Source organism: Siniperca chuatsi, linkage group LG12 (assembly GCF_020085105.1).
Source record: "Siniperca chuatsi isolate FFG_IHB_CAS linkage group LG12, ASM2008510v1, whole genome shotgun sequence".
In the NCBI taxonomy this organism is placed as follows: domain Eukaryota; kingdom Metazoa; phylum Chordata; class Actinopteri; order Centrarchiformes; family Sinipercidae; genus Siniperca; species Siniperca chuatsi.
In genome coordinates this window covers 10,109,141-10,124,046 of record NC_058053.1, presented here as the reverse complement: position 1 = coordinate 10,124,046, position 14,906 = coordinate 10,109,141, and the positions used below count along the sequence as shown (strand labels likewise).

The 14,906-nt window shown below is 39.0% G+C and overlaps 1 protein-coding gene across 1 annotated transcript in view; it reads left to right on the top strand.

The window, feature by feature from the left end:
- epha6 (eph receptor A6) overlaps window positions 1–14,906 on the top strand; it is a 166,368-nt gene that overhangs the window by 125,005 nt on the left and 26,457 nt on the right. The window contains exons 6-8 of the mRNA XM_044217017.1: window positions 4,012–4,136; window positions 5,293–5,455; window positions 9,486–9,594. Of these exons, the coding sequence (XP_044072952.1) occupies window positions 4,012–4,136; window positions 5,293–5,455; window positions 9,486–9,594 (397 nt within the window). The remainder of the gene's footprint in view (window positions 1–4,011; window positions 4,137–5,292; window positions 5,456–9,485; window positions 9,595–14,906) is intronic.

Genomic DNA, 14,906 nt, shown 5'->3' with positions numbered 1-14,906 from the left:
GGCCTTTAGTAGAAAGTAAAGTATGTACATCAGTTTTCACTGTAGCATATAATCTAAAAATGTATTTTTACAGGTTTAGAGCTGCCCGTCCTGAAACTCTAATTATATAAATGTTTAATACATTACGTCTAGACAACACTGACTAACTCATCAATTTTCAAGAGACCAGTACTATTACTATATTCAATGTACAATACATTTAACGTTGATTCCTTTTCATTATGTAAAATAACCCATAATGCATATGGATCACATAAGATAACATCCACAATGTGAGCTCAGCAAGTTCAAAAACCAGCCAGAGGTGAAATTAAGGAGAATAAATCTTATGGCACGATCAGGTGCAAAAATCAAATCAACGGTTTGTGTGTAACAGAGGAACATAGACTCTAGTTGAAAAAATATACTGTATATATTTTCAATTAGAGCAACTGTGGCTGTTGTATGATTGCTGTGGGAAGGAATTTCTGAGTGTTGTCTCATGATGAGTTCTGTCTGGATGTGCGAGCAGAGTTGCCACATTTCTACTGGCTATTATTTTCTGCCAGCCAGACAGTGGTCCTGCTTCTCCAACAAATATATTGTTTTTACACATGTCAGCCCTCAACTGTTTGTGTGCGTGCACATCTTGTGTGCACATCTTCCTGCAAACTGTGCTCCCTTGTTTGCTTGCACAAGTCGTGTGAGTATGCATTTTGCAGTGCCTGGCGGTGGGAGGCTGATTTGAATCTGTGAGTCAGAGGGAGATTGTATTTAGGCTGTGTTTATTGTTCCCTATCAGGGGCCAATATGCTAACAGCAGATGCCAGCCATCTTGCTGTGTCTTAGTTTGATGCCTCCACTGCATGACTCTTGCCGCAAACCACACCGCCCTGCCGCCACTGTTGTACCCAGCTGGCATAAGCAGCACAGGGAGCCCTGCAACGTCGCAGCTTCAACAGAGTGGTTCATTACACAGAGTTAGATCAGATAAAATCCCCCTGAGATGAATTTTCCCTGCCACTGAGGACAGACGGAGCAGAGGATACGAGCACACTCGTCATATGTGAGAGGTTATATGTAATAATAACACCTAATAAGATGTCAGCAGTGTTGGCTTATTGGGTTGCTGGGGAAAAATAAGAGTTTATTTTCTACTTCAACTGCTTCATACTCTCTTTTTAAGATGAAAACACGCACACACACACATGCATACATGTACAGTACACCCCAACATATTCATGTATGCATACACACACACCCTGCCCTTTGAGTTTGCTGATTATGCTAATATTATTAGCCATTTTCACTCACGCGTGATATTATGTTGTTCTATTTTTGCTATCATTTCAGACAACCTACCAAATTTTAAATAGCTATTAAGTTGGTGGTTATTAAGAAGAAGCCAAGCATTGAAATGCATTTCATGTAAAAGTGACTGTTGCTCTATGTAAGATGCTGCACAGTACACCTAACCCCTCCAGCGATATTTCATCGGTCACCAAGTTTTGATCCAGTTAAAATTATTGACTTAGTTGTTGGCTGCTTGATTAACTGCATGGTTTAGTCATTTGTAATCAGTCATCATGAGTTGGGCATGTGAATAATGGCCAACATGTTTGTGAAGTATTTCCATAATATGAGAGTTGTCTTTATAGATAAATACACATACACTTTTACTTTTACAATCACCAAGGAAGGAAACACAGGAAGAGTAATAACAACAATGGCAACCGCTACAGACAAAATAGCATGGATGTATAGTAAGAACTGGGTACGGCGCCGCCACTCAGCCTTGCAGCCAATTTTTTCCAGTGGCCACTCGCAGTACTGCAATGACAAATTCTCCAGCAGCCCAAAAAGTATTTTCCCCATGGAGACGTCTATAAAACTGTTGACAGGACAATCTGCAAACAGTGTTCAATTATGACTTTTTCTATTATGAAATTTTGATCCATCGAGGTTCTATATTTGTAAAAAAGCGATTTTCAAAATATTTGACATCATCACAATGTAAAGTCGATGGGCTGAGCAGGAATTCGTGGGTGGGGCCAGCTGGAGAAACACTACTGCGCATATTCAGTGGGCCGCATACCCCAGAAGTAAACCCGGAAGCTAGAAAATATTTTTAGTGTATGCGCCAGGCGAGCAATTCTCATTTGAATGAATAGGCCTCATTTTGGGGTCCAGTATCCATTTCTAATACATCCATTCAAGATAGATGCTATCGAGGCTGTTCTAAATCAATAGCAGCCCAACATCGTAGTTTGTTGTTACTTCGCTCCGCTACACTCTTAAAACCACTGCAAAACCAGTATGTTGGCATGGTTACCCATCAGCATTGACTAAAATGATGTTAGATTCAGGCGGATACATTGGTCTCTAATGTTTAGTTAGGGAATATCAAAACCCCCTCCCCCACGGAAATCGGTTATGTATGAGGATATGAAGCGATAAAGCCAACAACAGAGGGAATGGACAAAAAGAGGCAGGTGGTGAAGAAAAGAAAGGAAGGATGGGAACAGAGGTGTTCATTTTCAGCTCCTTCTATCAGATTAGTAGCAGTAGGTCTCTGGCTAACAAGCTCAAACCCCTACAGCCCACAGCTCTCATGTCATCTAGCCCCCGATCCCTAACCCCAAGACTCTCTTCCACAAACCCTAAACCCCCATCCCTGATCCTTCATGCTTCCCCTGAAGCTTTGCTTCTCCTAATACCTGGCCTCAGACAAAGTGAGAACAGCTAACAGCTTCCCCAGGCACACCACTGTAGAATAAATGGGGGGGGGAATTGTGTCAGTGTCATCATTTCACTTTGAATATACATGAGAAAAGCAGGCCTACATTTTATATCCACATAATGAGTCAGCTCTGTAACATTAGATGATATAATATATAATAATGACTCTCAGGGCAGTTACATCTGCTGACCTCTCTTGGGAGCTCGGTGCAATTATTTACACAGTGGAAATTCATAGAGCAAGGCTAATGCAATTCAGTCAAAGAAAAGAAGATGTATCTCCCTCAACTTATTTTCAATTAAAACAAGATGATCTTATGGGAGAAGGGAGTAGCTGTGTGAATGTTTTTCCCAGTGACTTGGAATGACTAAAGCCTATTTTGAGTGTGAGCATGGATGTGTGATAATTATCACTGACAAAGTGAACAGGTGTTAATCTACTGTGTGTTTCATCAACAACCTGTGTGTATGCACATACACACAAGTTGTACCATAGGAAAAACTCCTCACTCGGTATTCAGTGCACATTCTTATCAAACTGACTGCTTGCTGGGGTCAACTGGTTCTCCCAAGATCAACAAGGCTAACAGTCTACAGCCACACTAGCAGCTCTGTGAGGTTGCTAAATGGTGCAAACCATTTTTTCAAACTATGACAATGTCAAATATATATTTGGTATCATTTTATGACATTAAATGAAAAGATCTTGATGTCTTGTTTTATAATTTGTTGCTAATGTGCTGTATGAAATGTGAGCATTATTTTTTTTTCCTGATTGAAGGCTTTATGGTCTGCACTGCAATTTAGGATGAAGTTCTCATTCAACTACTTTAGTCAACAAAATATATGGCTGATTGAATTCAAGTCAATTTAACTAAGCATTATAAGTCACCTTGAAGCTACAGAACTACAGGCACACACAGCTTTTGGTATTTTTGTAGTTATTATTTCTTCCATAAAGTCTCTGTGGAAAAGCAGTTAGAAGGGCAGAATAAGACTGGAGGGGAATCGTGGATTTGTGTAAAGTCAGTTAGCTTGTGAATTAAAATCTGTTTTGCAGCTCAGTGCTGTTTATATTTGTACACACTTAAAGGCCAAATATGTAAAAAAAAAAAAAAAAAAAAAAAAGTATCTAGAGTGCCAGTCTGTGTTGTATAAATCATTAACCTTATTCATTTTATTCACTTTATTCATCAAGATACTCACTCACCAAAGATGGCTGGACTCATTCAATTCTTGTGACTAAAGTATAGCCATTTAAGCTGATGTCTTTGTATTTTGTGTTCAAACCAGGTCCGTCTTTGGTTGGGTCTCTGAAGAAGGACTGGGCCTCTCCAAACAGCATTGCTCTCTCCTGGCAACAACCTGAACACACAGCACTGCCCATCCTTGACTACGAGATCAAATATTATGAGAAGGTACAGTTACTTCTGCTTATACAGCAGCACCTAGGCATAGACCCATATTTTGGCTGATCAAACTATGATCCTTGTTCAGGTCAAGGACCTATTTGTAGCAATGAATTTAGCCAGAATTTTGAGATTTCAAGAAAAAAAATAAGATCATGCAAGTGTGTAAAATCATTGTTTCATTATTTATAAGAAAATCAACAGATATTTGGCCTCAGACCAAAAATTCTCCATGGCCCTTACTAACTTAACATCCTGGCACAGCAATGTGGTTAACTGATTAAACAGTCACATACAACGCTGTTGACCTGGGATTATATCCTGCTAAGACGTGTTATCCACGATGTTGTCCAAATGAAGGGAAGTGGTGCGTGAAAAATTAAGCTCATGCTCTTCAGCACAGCATAAGAAGAGATTGTTCATGCATCCATATAAGCGAAATGCTCAAGGTCCATTGGAGGTCTCCAGTTTAAAATCACGCTGTTCTGAATTATTGTTGGACAGATATATTCAGTTGTAGATATATATTTTCACTGTTGACCATTACAATTTGGCTTCTTTAGTTGAATTGTACATATTTAGTATTGCTCTACATGCAGATTGTCTATGCAACATTTAAATCATAAGCTCTGTTTTTTGAGACTGGATGCAAGTGCAAATACAATATGTGGGCTGAGCTTCAATAATAGCCAACCACTTCAGCTCCTCTCATCTTGTCTATAGTGCCCATTATATGATTATAAAGCACTACAAATATGCTTCCAAGGACAGATAATAACCCTTTTTAAGCTCATTGGACAATTAATTTTGCTCTCTCCATGATTATGTGCACAACATTATTTTAAAAGACAATGATATCTATGCAGTACATCAGTAACTGGCAGTACAATAAAATGTTTTTCCAAAAAAACAAAATGTGTGTGTTTTTGTTCACTACATTGATCAAGTTTGATTTTGAGCTCTCCTTCACGAGAAGAATGTGGCTAGAAGGCAGTCCTTGTCACTTGTTGTGCAATCAGCAGCTGCCATAGTGAAAGAGGCGTTTACTATTTGCACTGCACTTTTCATGTATGTAAATCTGGCCGTCATTGACTAGATAATTTTTGGTTGAAACCTTCTCTGAATTGCTTGGATTACTTTGATCATCTTCCGCTCTCTCCCACAGGAACATGAGCAGTTGAGCTACTCGTCGACACGCACCAAGGCTCCCAGTGTGATCATCTCAGGTTTAAAACCAGGGACCTGGTATGTCTTCAGTGTACGCACCCGCACGCCAGCTGGATACAGTTCCTACTCCCCTAAATATGAATACGAAACAACAGGAGACTGTAAGTACCTGAGACCATCTACAGCATTTGTTTCTGGGGAGGGATGCATCTGCCTTTGTGTGTATTTGTACTTCTGGTGATGACAGTCTTTCCACAGCAAAATGACTAGATAAAAAGAAACATATAAAAGATAAAATTCCTCCAAAGCATGTTGCTGGGCCTCATCCCTGCAAACAACTAGAATGAAAATTAGGACTTTGGACTGAGGTTAAGATCATGATTAGCATTAGGTTTATGTTGGGAAGTATGCAGAAATCATGTAAAGTGATGGCAGCAAACAAAACATTGCACTCTTAGTGTCAGGTTGGGATGAAGCTGGTGAAAAGGGCATTATTAGTCCACTTTGTATCAACAGAGCTCAAGCAGTTTCAAAATCCATCACAAAACTTATGGGCTGTATCAAGGCCAGTTGAGACCATTCCTTTTGCATGAAAATAATAATTTGTCATTTAGGTTCGAGAGTGAAGGTGAGGTGTAATCTCATATCAAAATTTCAGCTTTAACCTTAGATGGAATTAGTGTAGTCAATCAAATGTCCCAAACATAATTCAAATGTATAGTTTATATGTTTCTTGCTCATCATCAAGACAGTACACTCACAGATAGAAGACGTTAGCTGCAAGCAGCAGTTCAGGGTCAGATGAAGTTCACATAGCCCGTAGAAGCGCTCAGGGCAGCCTGCACCAAGGGCACAACAGCAGATAATAAACCTGGATAGGAGCCCACCAACAGGAGCATCCATAGAAGGATTCCAACTAGCAACTTTTTAATGAGATCCTGAAATGAATATACTGTATACAGTCACAAAATCACAAATACCATAACTTTACTCTTTCATGTCTCAATCCTAGCAGCAACATTTGTGAATATAACTCCCATGATTCCCCATTAAGTGCAATTGCATATTCAGACACACATCATGTAGAGTATATTACTGCTGATCATTTTCCAAACCATACTATAATCCTTTTTGATATCTGAATGTGTTGTTATCCTTCAGACAGCCTTTGCTTTAATTTTACTTTACCACAGTATGAGATCAACTTGTACTTACTGTATATTATGTCAATGTTCATTTGGGACCATGGAGAAGTTATACTATGAATTAGCCTGGTAATACAGTCAAAGTTTAGATTGATTTTGTATGCACAATATGGTGCTAAAGCAGTGAGAAGCTTTAACATCCAAGACTTAATATTTGACTACTGAACACCCACATTCTGCAAGAAGTTACCAAATTCACATTATCCTTTTCACAATTCCCATGTTTGGTCATACTGTTTGCTTCCAGATTGGATTTTCTAAGATTAGTTTAGAATTGCAATGTTGCTCAAAAAAAGGTAGAAGAAACAAATTCTAAGACACTGTGATTCAAAAGTGTTTGGCAATAATGTGACATATTTTTGATTGCTATGGGTTAAAACATTTTCAGGAAAATATATTTCATGATTTCATTTTGTGCAGATCACATACACTACTGTTGAAAAGTTTGGAGTCGCCTGCTACAAAAGCTTGATTCGGTACAGTCAGATGGCTGAGAGGAATACTCTATTTTTGAATATATTTGGTCTTTCATGCTTTTAGGTTGTAGAAAGTGCTCTTTACAAATAAATGTTATTTTGTAAGAAGGGTCTGCAAAAAAGTAATGTTTTGTACAAAACACTGTACAATGGTTCAACCAGACTGACAATTGAAAGGGCAGAAAGAGACAAAGATACCTCTGAGCAACAGTTAAATAAGAATATAAGAAATCAGCAGTCACTGGTAAAAGAAATTGGAAGTTTAGCATTAAAATCTGTGCAGATTGTCAAGTGCACAATAATGCCAAGCTGGAATTAACAGGCGTGTTGCTTTAGCAAAGCTATTAAAACTTCAAATTTGAAATAGTCGGTTAGTTTACGAATAGCACTGTTGGAACTGCATCACGGAATAGCAGGGCCCAAAGAAAAATGGGTTCCCAAAATGTTTAGAGTCCGATTGCACAGTTGTGGTTCAAAAATGATCCAGGGTCACTTACGTTTTTCTGGACCGGAAAACAAATTAAACATCGAAGAGTATTTGGAGGAATGGTTACAACAGTATTCTCCCTTGTCATGCAACACTGTGAGGACATCGACTAAACAGAAGTTTTAATCAGTGAATTATTCTAAAGCTCTTTCAAATGTAAATAATACACTTGTTGTATAATTATACTGATTCTATCTATGTTAAAATAGCCATTATTAAAGGAAAGAATAAAAACATTAATTAACAGGTGACTCCAAACTTGAGAGCAGTAGTGTATCTGTCACATATTTCATTCCAGAGTAATGCAAATTTTAAAGCAGGGTCATCATTTCCGGTGTTTATAAAGCAACGCAACATTTTAGTAGTAAATGAAGATTAGAAACCCTTGTATATCTTTGTATATCATTTCAACTGATTTCATTGTTATATGATGCACCAAGACTTTTTGTTCGCCGTCTGTAACTCTCACTGTGACAACACTGCCGCCAGAACATTTGGATTCCCTACAATATTAATTTCATATAGGTTGCATTCACAAACCCTAAACCTCTTGAAGGTCAGAATATTAGTTGCAATGGCAATCAAAACACTTAATACAATCAATAAGGGATGTACAATACGCCTTGATGTTTAGTGTATCTTGAATCAATGTTTTTGTGTGTGTGAGAGTAGTAGCTTTATTACAAGTCTACTCATAAAATACAAAGGTCCAGCTGCCCTTTTATGTTGGGTCAGGCATTGTTGAGGGGTGATTTGGCTTCACAGTGGCCATCTACCTTCCAAAGCTGCAGAGCTTTGCTTTATCTGCCGATCAGACGGTGCTTGGCCAAGCCTTTGTATTGCCTGGCCTTTTATCTGAAAGAGAAAGCCGATTTGGCCCCTGTCGCTCTCTCCCTCCCTGTCACTCTGTGTGTCCGCCTGTCAGTCACTGTCTCACACGCTCGTTTTTCCATCCGTCTGTGTATTTGTCTGTCACATCCGCCTCTCTCTTTCTCTCTTGTTTGTCTTTATCTCTCTTTTGTCATCTGTTTTCCTCATCCCTCACTTTGCATCCTTCATCCTGTCCTCTGCCACCCTTCTCTCTCTCTCCACACACACACACCTCATTACAGCAGCATCAGTCCAACACATCTGCTTAGTTAGTGATGTGAAGAGTGCGGGAAGCTGATGGCCAGGAGAATTGTCCTGTGTGATCTGGCCACCGCCACTTTTACTCTCCCTCCCTCAGAGTGGTCTGTAATTACTTTTATCCAGCCAATCACACACACACACACACACACACACACACACACACACACACACACACACACACACACACACATGTTCTTCTTGACTTAACACCCACACACTGGATAAACCCACATGAGCCTCACTCATCAGGCTAGCGACCACGCACACTGATCTCCAATTCATATTCATTAAGTGTGAAATATTATAGAAATAAGTTTGGTAATAGCAATCATCTTTCAATTATCTTGGATTCGTTAGCCTTGTGACAAGACACAGAAAAGGGAAAATCATGAATATCAAATGGGACCAATTTAACCAAATGATCATGGACTAAATCACAATTTCATGAATGAATAATATTAATTAAACAGCAGCAGGCATATGAATCATTCCAGTATGAAAGCTGACGGAAGGTTTTTTTTGCATTACAAAGAGCTGATCAAACATCTCTCCGTAATATCTGCCTATCAAGACAGCGTACATGGTCATATATGGTGCATTGATGGAGAAGAATATTTGAGATCATGTTGAATGAAAATTTGCTCTTTCTTCTCACTTTATCCTGCCTCCCATCTAATTTCCCTCTTGTCTCTCCTCACTGCTTTTATCATCCGTACCTGCTCTCCACATTCAACTTCTCCTACTTTTCCTCTTCCCATTTCATATCTGTTCTCCCCCTTCCCCACTATCCTCTGGTAATTCTTCTTCTTCTTTGCCTTCTTTTCCACATCTTCTCTGCCCAACCCTACATCCCTTTTCCCTTCCTCCTCACCATCTTCCATTCTCCTTTCAGCATCAGACATCGCTTCCGACCAAGGCCAGGTGTTGGTCATCGTCACAGCAGCGGTTGGTGGCTTCACCCTCCTCGTCATCCTCACCCTCTTCCTCCTGATCACTGGAAGGTAAGAGCACTTCACTACCATGTATGCAAAGAGTGTCATTCAGTTTGACTGTTAAAATCAACCTTTCAGTGTTGCCTGCTTCTGGTATATTGGTAAAAATAGCATAGATTTTTTTTCTGAAGACCGCCATGGTCTGTCAGTGGAGTTTCACTGTAATGGCCCATGATGGTCTCCTGGCTTCTACATCCTGACAACAACAGAGCTTTAAGAGAAATACTGAACACTGGCAACTTTATTCCAAAAAGATAAATGCTAGCCTTGATAAGTCCATATTGGTCTAACCCCACTTATTTCAGATCACTTCGTTGTGCTTTCTTACTTATAGTGAATGTGTTCCATTTCATTACACAAATATCTGTGTGCAAGCCCCTACAACCATTGTACATCTACACAGGTGTTTTCACTGATTTGGCTGATTAGATCTCCTATCAGGACTGTGTGGGTGTGCAGACCATTCTTGAGTGACATTTCCTTTCCTTCTTGTTAGTATTGTTGTACCTTTGCCTTTATCATTTTTATTAGTACATGGAGTTTTGACGGCCTTAGGTAATTTTCAGGATAGCCCCGCTCTCCTTTACCTTTAGAAGAGGTCTAATCAGCCAAAATGACTCACACCTGTGTGGGTGTGCAAAGTTTTTATTGGTCCGACTGTCTTCAAGATGTCACTGCAGTTCATCTAAATCGACGTACATATTTTGTCTGAACAAGACCAACTCAAAACTATAAATAGAACGATACCACATAGTTCCAGATGAGGCACATTTCGCTTTCTTGTTAAAATCAACTTTAACCTTGTTCAGAATCAGATAAGTTGTTCTCCATTGTTTGCCTTATGATGGGTGTAGGCGTGTATTGTGTTTTGGAAGATCGGTGGGCCTTTTTCACAGCAGACAATTTGACTTGTCATGGCAGAGAAAGCACAGGTGCAGTCAATACCATTAACGATGGCTCTGATCCATTTCAGTGTGACTGTAAGCCTTGTCAGTGAGCCAGCATACACAGAGTGCATCCCTTATTAATGATATTAATTCCACAAAGTCGTGTGAAAATGTCTGCTGTGAAAAGGGCTGGTTGGTGCAACAACTTCATGTTCCCTCCTGTACTTACCGTACTGTATATGCTTAATTTTCCTTGGCTTAGTAGGTGTTCAATATTTCCTCCAGGGAATTTGCAAAAGCTTACACTACAAAAGACTGTATTACATTTTGCTTCAACAATTGCCTTTGGACTTTTTGTACCACTAAACTGAAGTGATGACAAAGACATCTTGAGGAAGTGTAGGCTGGTATGATGTTTGCACAGGTGTAGTTAGATCTGTATGTGACCTTACACCAATATTGAGTACATAAATGTGTGTGTATGAAGGTGTTTTGTTACATTTGTGTGTAGTGATTCTCATTCTCAACCATGTATCCAAACCAGGATCACTTTTTGAGCAGCCTAGATTATTATCTACTAATGATTATGGTTATCGTATTCCATTACATAAGATTCACTGCTTTTGGCCCAAACAAGACACATGTGCACAAACATACATGTATGATGGAGGAGGCAGAAACACAAAAACACACATGGACAGATATATTCAGAGAAGGAATGAAAGGCAAAGCAAGAGTCTGCCCTCACACCCTTTTTGGGTGAGTCAACATGTACGTAGGTGTGTGACTGCAAGAAATAAATCAGCAACACAGGGGCAAGAAAAAATGTAGACTTCAGAAGTGTGAAGTTGAGAAGGTTTGGAGACCAAATAGTTTGCCATTTCACCCTGAAATAACTGAATAAAAAATAAATGGAGTTGCTCACAAACACAGAAAGAAATATTCAACACAAATCCATGGATTGTTTCATATAATACTTTGTTTTATATTTCTGTTATTTTTTCCATTGCATTTTACAGGGACCATGTTTAAATGTAGAGAATAATGCAACCATTAATAGTACTCCTATTAAGACAATAAGATAAATGTATTATGTGATTGCATTCATGAGCATAATAAACAATACAAGAGCTCCTATCAGTTAAGTCAAATATTCAGTGTCCAAATATGGTAAAGCTAGCTTAATACCATGAATTACTGTATACCACCAAACTACATTAGATGAAAATGGATCCATTAAACCTACAATAACTTGTAGGAAGAAAGTTGTGAACACAACATTGACATATCATCACCTTTTAAGGTGATATGGTGACTTTGTTAGCAAACGGTTACTTATTTACATATCCAGCAGTTACAGAGCAACATTAGCATTCAGAGTCATGCTTCTGACCACCGAATATTGGTTTAATATTCACAGATTTTGGTCTTCACCAACCACTGAAGGAAACATCTTTTCTTTAGCTGCTAAATGTTCCACTACTGTATGTTAGTCGCTAACTGTCTACTGTTTGGTGCTGAGGAGGTCATTTAGAGTTGGGTTTTAGAGCGTTTTCATTAAAAACAGCTGCACTGCTGTGAGAGTGAACAAAAAAAAGTCGCTGGCTAGACAGGTAAAAAACGAGCTGAAACTCATTATAAAACTCATAGATTCAGGTGAGAATTCCCTGCAGATTCATCACTACAAGCGACCCCTTTCACATTGTCACATTGTTTTCATATTGGCATTTAATACATTATGTACAGATACCATGTATAAAATATATTATGTTTATAGTTGATTGCACATTCTGCTGAACTTACCAGGGTTCACATGATTTGCATAATAAAAAATCTCATCCTCTGAGGACATTTCAAAGGACAGTTGTGGTGGGAAGGTGGACCTCAAATTAACCTTTTATCCTACAGAAATCGAAATGTCAGCCAGAGTGATTTATAGAGAGGAATATGATAAAATGTTATACAGAAAACACTGGATAACCAACTGATTGTCATATTGTAATATGGATCCATCTAGCATTATTAGAAACACATCCTAAAATAATCTCTGCCAACAACTAAGTAATCATAATTGTCAAGTTTATAACAATATGGGATTTCAAGAAGTGCAAGAAGAAGTAGAAGTATATACACAAAGTATTCATGAAATAAGCATTCTGTTGTCCTTCCACAGGTGCTTTCACTGACTCTGGCTAATTAGACCTGTGCTCAGGTTGAGGCAGGCTAAAGCTATGCTGGACATTATGTGAGATCACCAACTTCATGAACCAATAAGAAAGATAAAGGTGTAAGCTTGCCCTCCCTAAAAGGTTCAACAAATCTAAAAGGAGGATCAGAGACATGTCAATCAAGCCTGCACACACCCTCACTGTCAAGCAAAATAAGTGAAAACACCTGTGTGGGTCACATCTAACTGATGTTGTGAAAATTTCTTTTGAATTGGACAATCCACTACTTCTTAAAGAGACCTTTGCCAGTAGCAGAGTGGTCTAAAAGCCTCTATGGAGCTGAAGTTGTTACCTTCACTGTCATACCACTGACAGTATTGGATGTTGATATGTAGTGATGTTCTATCTTAAAAACTATTTAGGACTATGACATCACTAGCCTACAGTAACTGATGCTCGCATGCTGGCGAGCCTGGCCGTCGTTTCCAAGAGGTCTGGTCACAACAGCTTTTAAAACAGCAAGGGGTGAAGTAAATCTGCAAAATCTTTCACATAAAGTTCAACTGAGGTGAACTATGGCACACAAATTTGCACCAATGACCAATAGCAAACCATCTTGGCAGTGCTAACCTTTTGAGGGAGTGTCCAAAATGGAGTGAACTATCCCAACTTATTAGCTGTGTTGCACCACATGCTTTTATTTAACTCTCCTCTGCCACAGTATAAAGTGCTCCACAAAAGAGCCGATAGTGATGAGACAGGAGTTGATGGTAGCAAAATGTATCTTGAATAAACTGTCTGACTTTATTGTCCCATTTGCAACTGAGCTAACAACCTTCCCGTCTGACAGTTAGCAAGCTAGTTAGCTCAGGGAGTTCTAATCATGACTTTGACTGACAAGTGCCAGCTTGTTCCCAGCTGGCTAGCTTGTTAGCCGTTAGCTTGCTAGACATCACAAACATCACCAACTTGCCCTGTGAGTAGTAGACACAGGATGAACTTTGCCGTGCCACTGTACGGTGTGACCTGGCCTTGAGACCTCTTCCTGCTTCTGATGATGGTTTTAATGAAAAACTACAAACTTGCCTCTGTCTTATTTTGGAGTAACTATACTTTTATATGTACTTAATATCAGTGGATCTCCTGGTTTCAGCAAGAGTGACAACATCACAAAAATATTTGAATGAGCAAAAATGTATATATAAATACGTATTAGACAGGTTTAGTAGATTTAATTGCGGCCAAATGTTTTTTTAATGTTGTTACACCATTAGTATTGCTATACAGCATCACTACATCAGTTCTTTATGAAATTTGTGATCTCAGACAAGCGTATTATTGAAATACACCTGTTGAGCTCTCATCGCAGAATAAGAATGATACAATCACAGGTGCGTATAGCACAAATTTAATGAACACAGCACAAAACTTGCAAATCAGGATCTAGCATCTTAAAACACTTGCATATTCATTTCAGGATTGAACTGTGCCGGTTGCCAGAGAATTTCCACAAGTGAGCTGTGAACTTCAAAGTTATGAGATCTGTTGTTTTTTTTTTTATCAGACAAGGTGCACTTACCTCACAGTGGAGTCTTTTATTGCTGGCATGGTTCGAATGTCAAAGGAATTTGAAGTCCATCACCTTTAACAAAATAAAAAATTTAACAATAAGCTTAAAGCAGTCGATTCATAGCAGGGATTTAAAGTATTTTTGTGATGTGATCTCAGTGTGTGTAGGAGGATGTGTTCCTAGTTTATTTATTAAAAACTCACACATACACCCACACCAGGTGCAAGTGCTACAGTAAGCCCTTTAGACTTTTTGCATTCTAGCACAAGAAGGACCTTTTTTACCTGAATCCAGCTAAACGCAGTCGCAGCAGTGGTTGGAGTGTTTTTTGACTTCATCACAATCTGTCATATCTGCAATCCCTCTGCCCTGTGTAGGAGGAACTTTCACTCTCTTTCAATTTCAAAAAAAGCTCCAAATGTACTTGAGCTGCCTGAGAAAGATGAGAGCTTTCAGTCACACAGCTCTCATAGATGTAAACTTGTACAACACAAGTGAGGATATAAGAGGAGCTGCCATACAAGGAGTTTTGACACCTGGCTGCCCTAAAAGCTTCATCTACATCTGTGTTTGCATCATGCAAAATTTGAAGCGTGAAAACATCTACCAGAGCAAAGCTGTCACAATTGCACAGATGTAGCCTAGCTGAAGAGTTGTACTGTATGTGTACTCTTTACTCTTGAGTTGTCTGTCAGT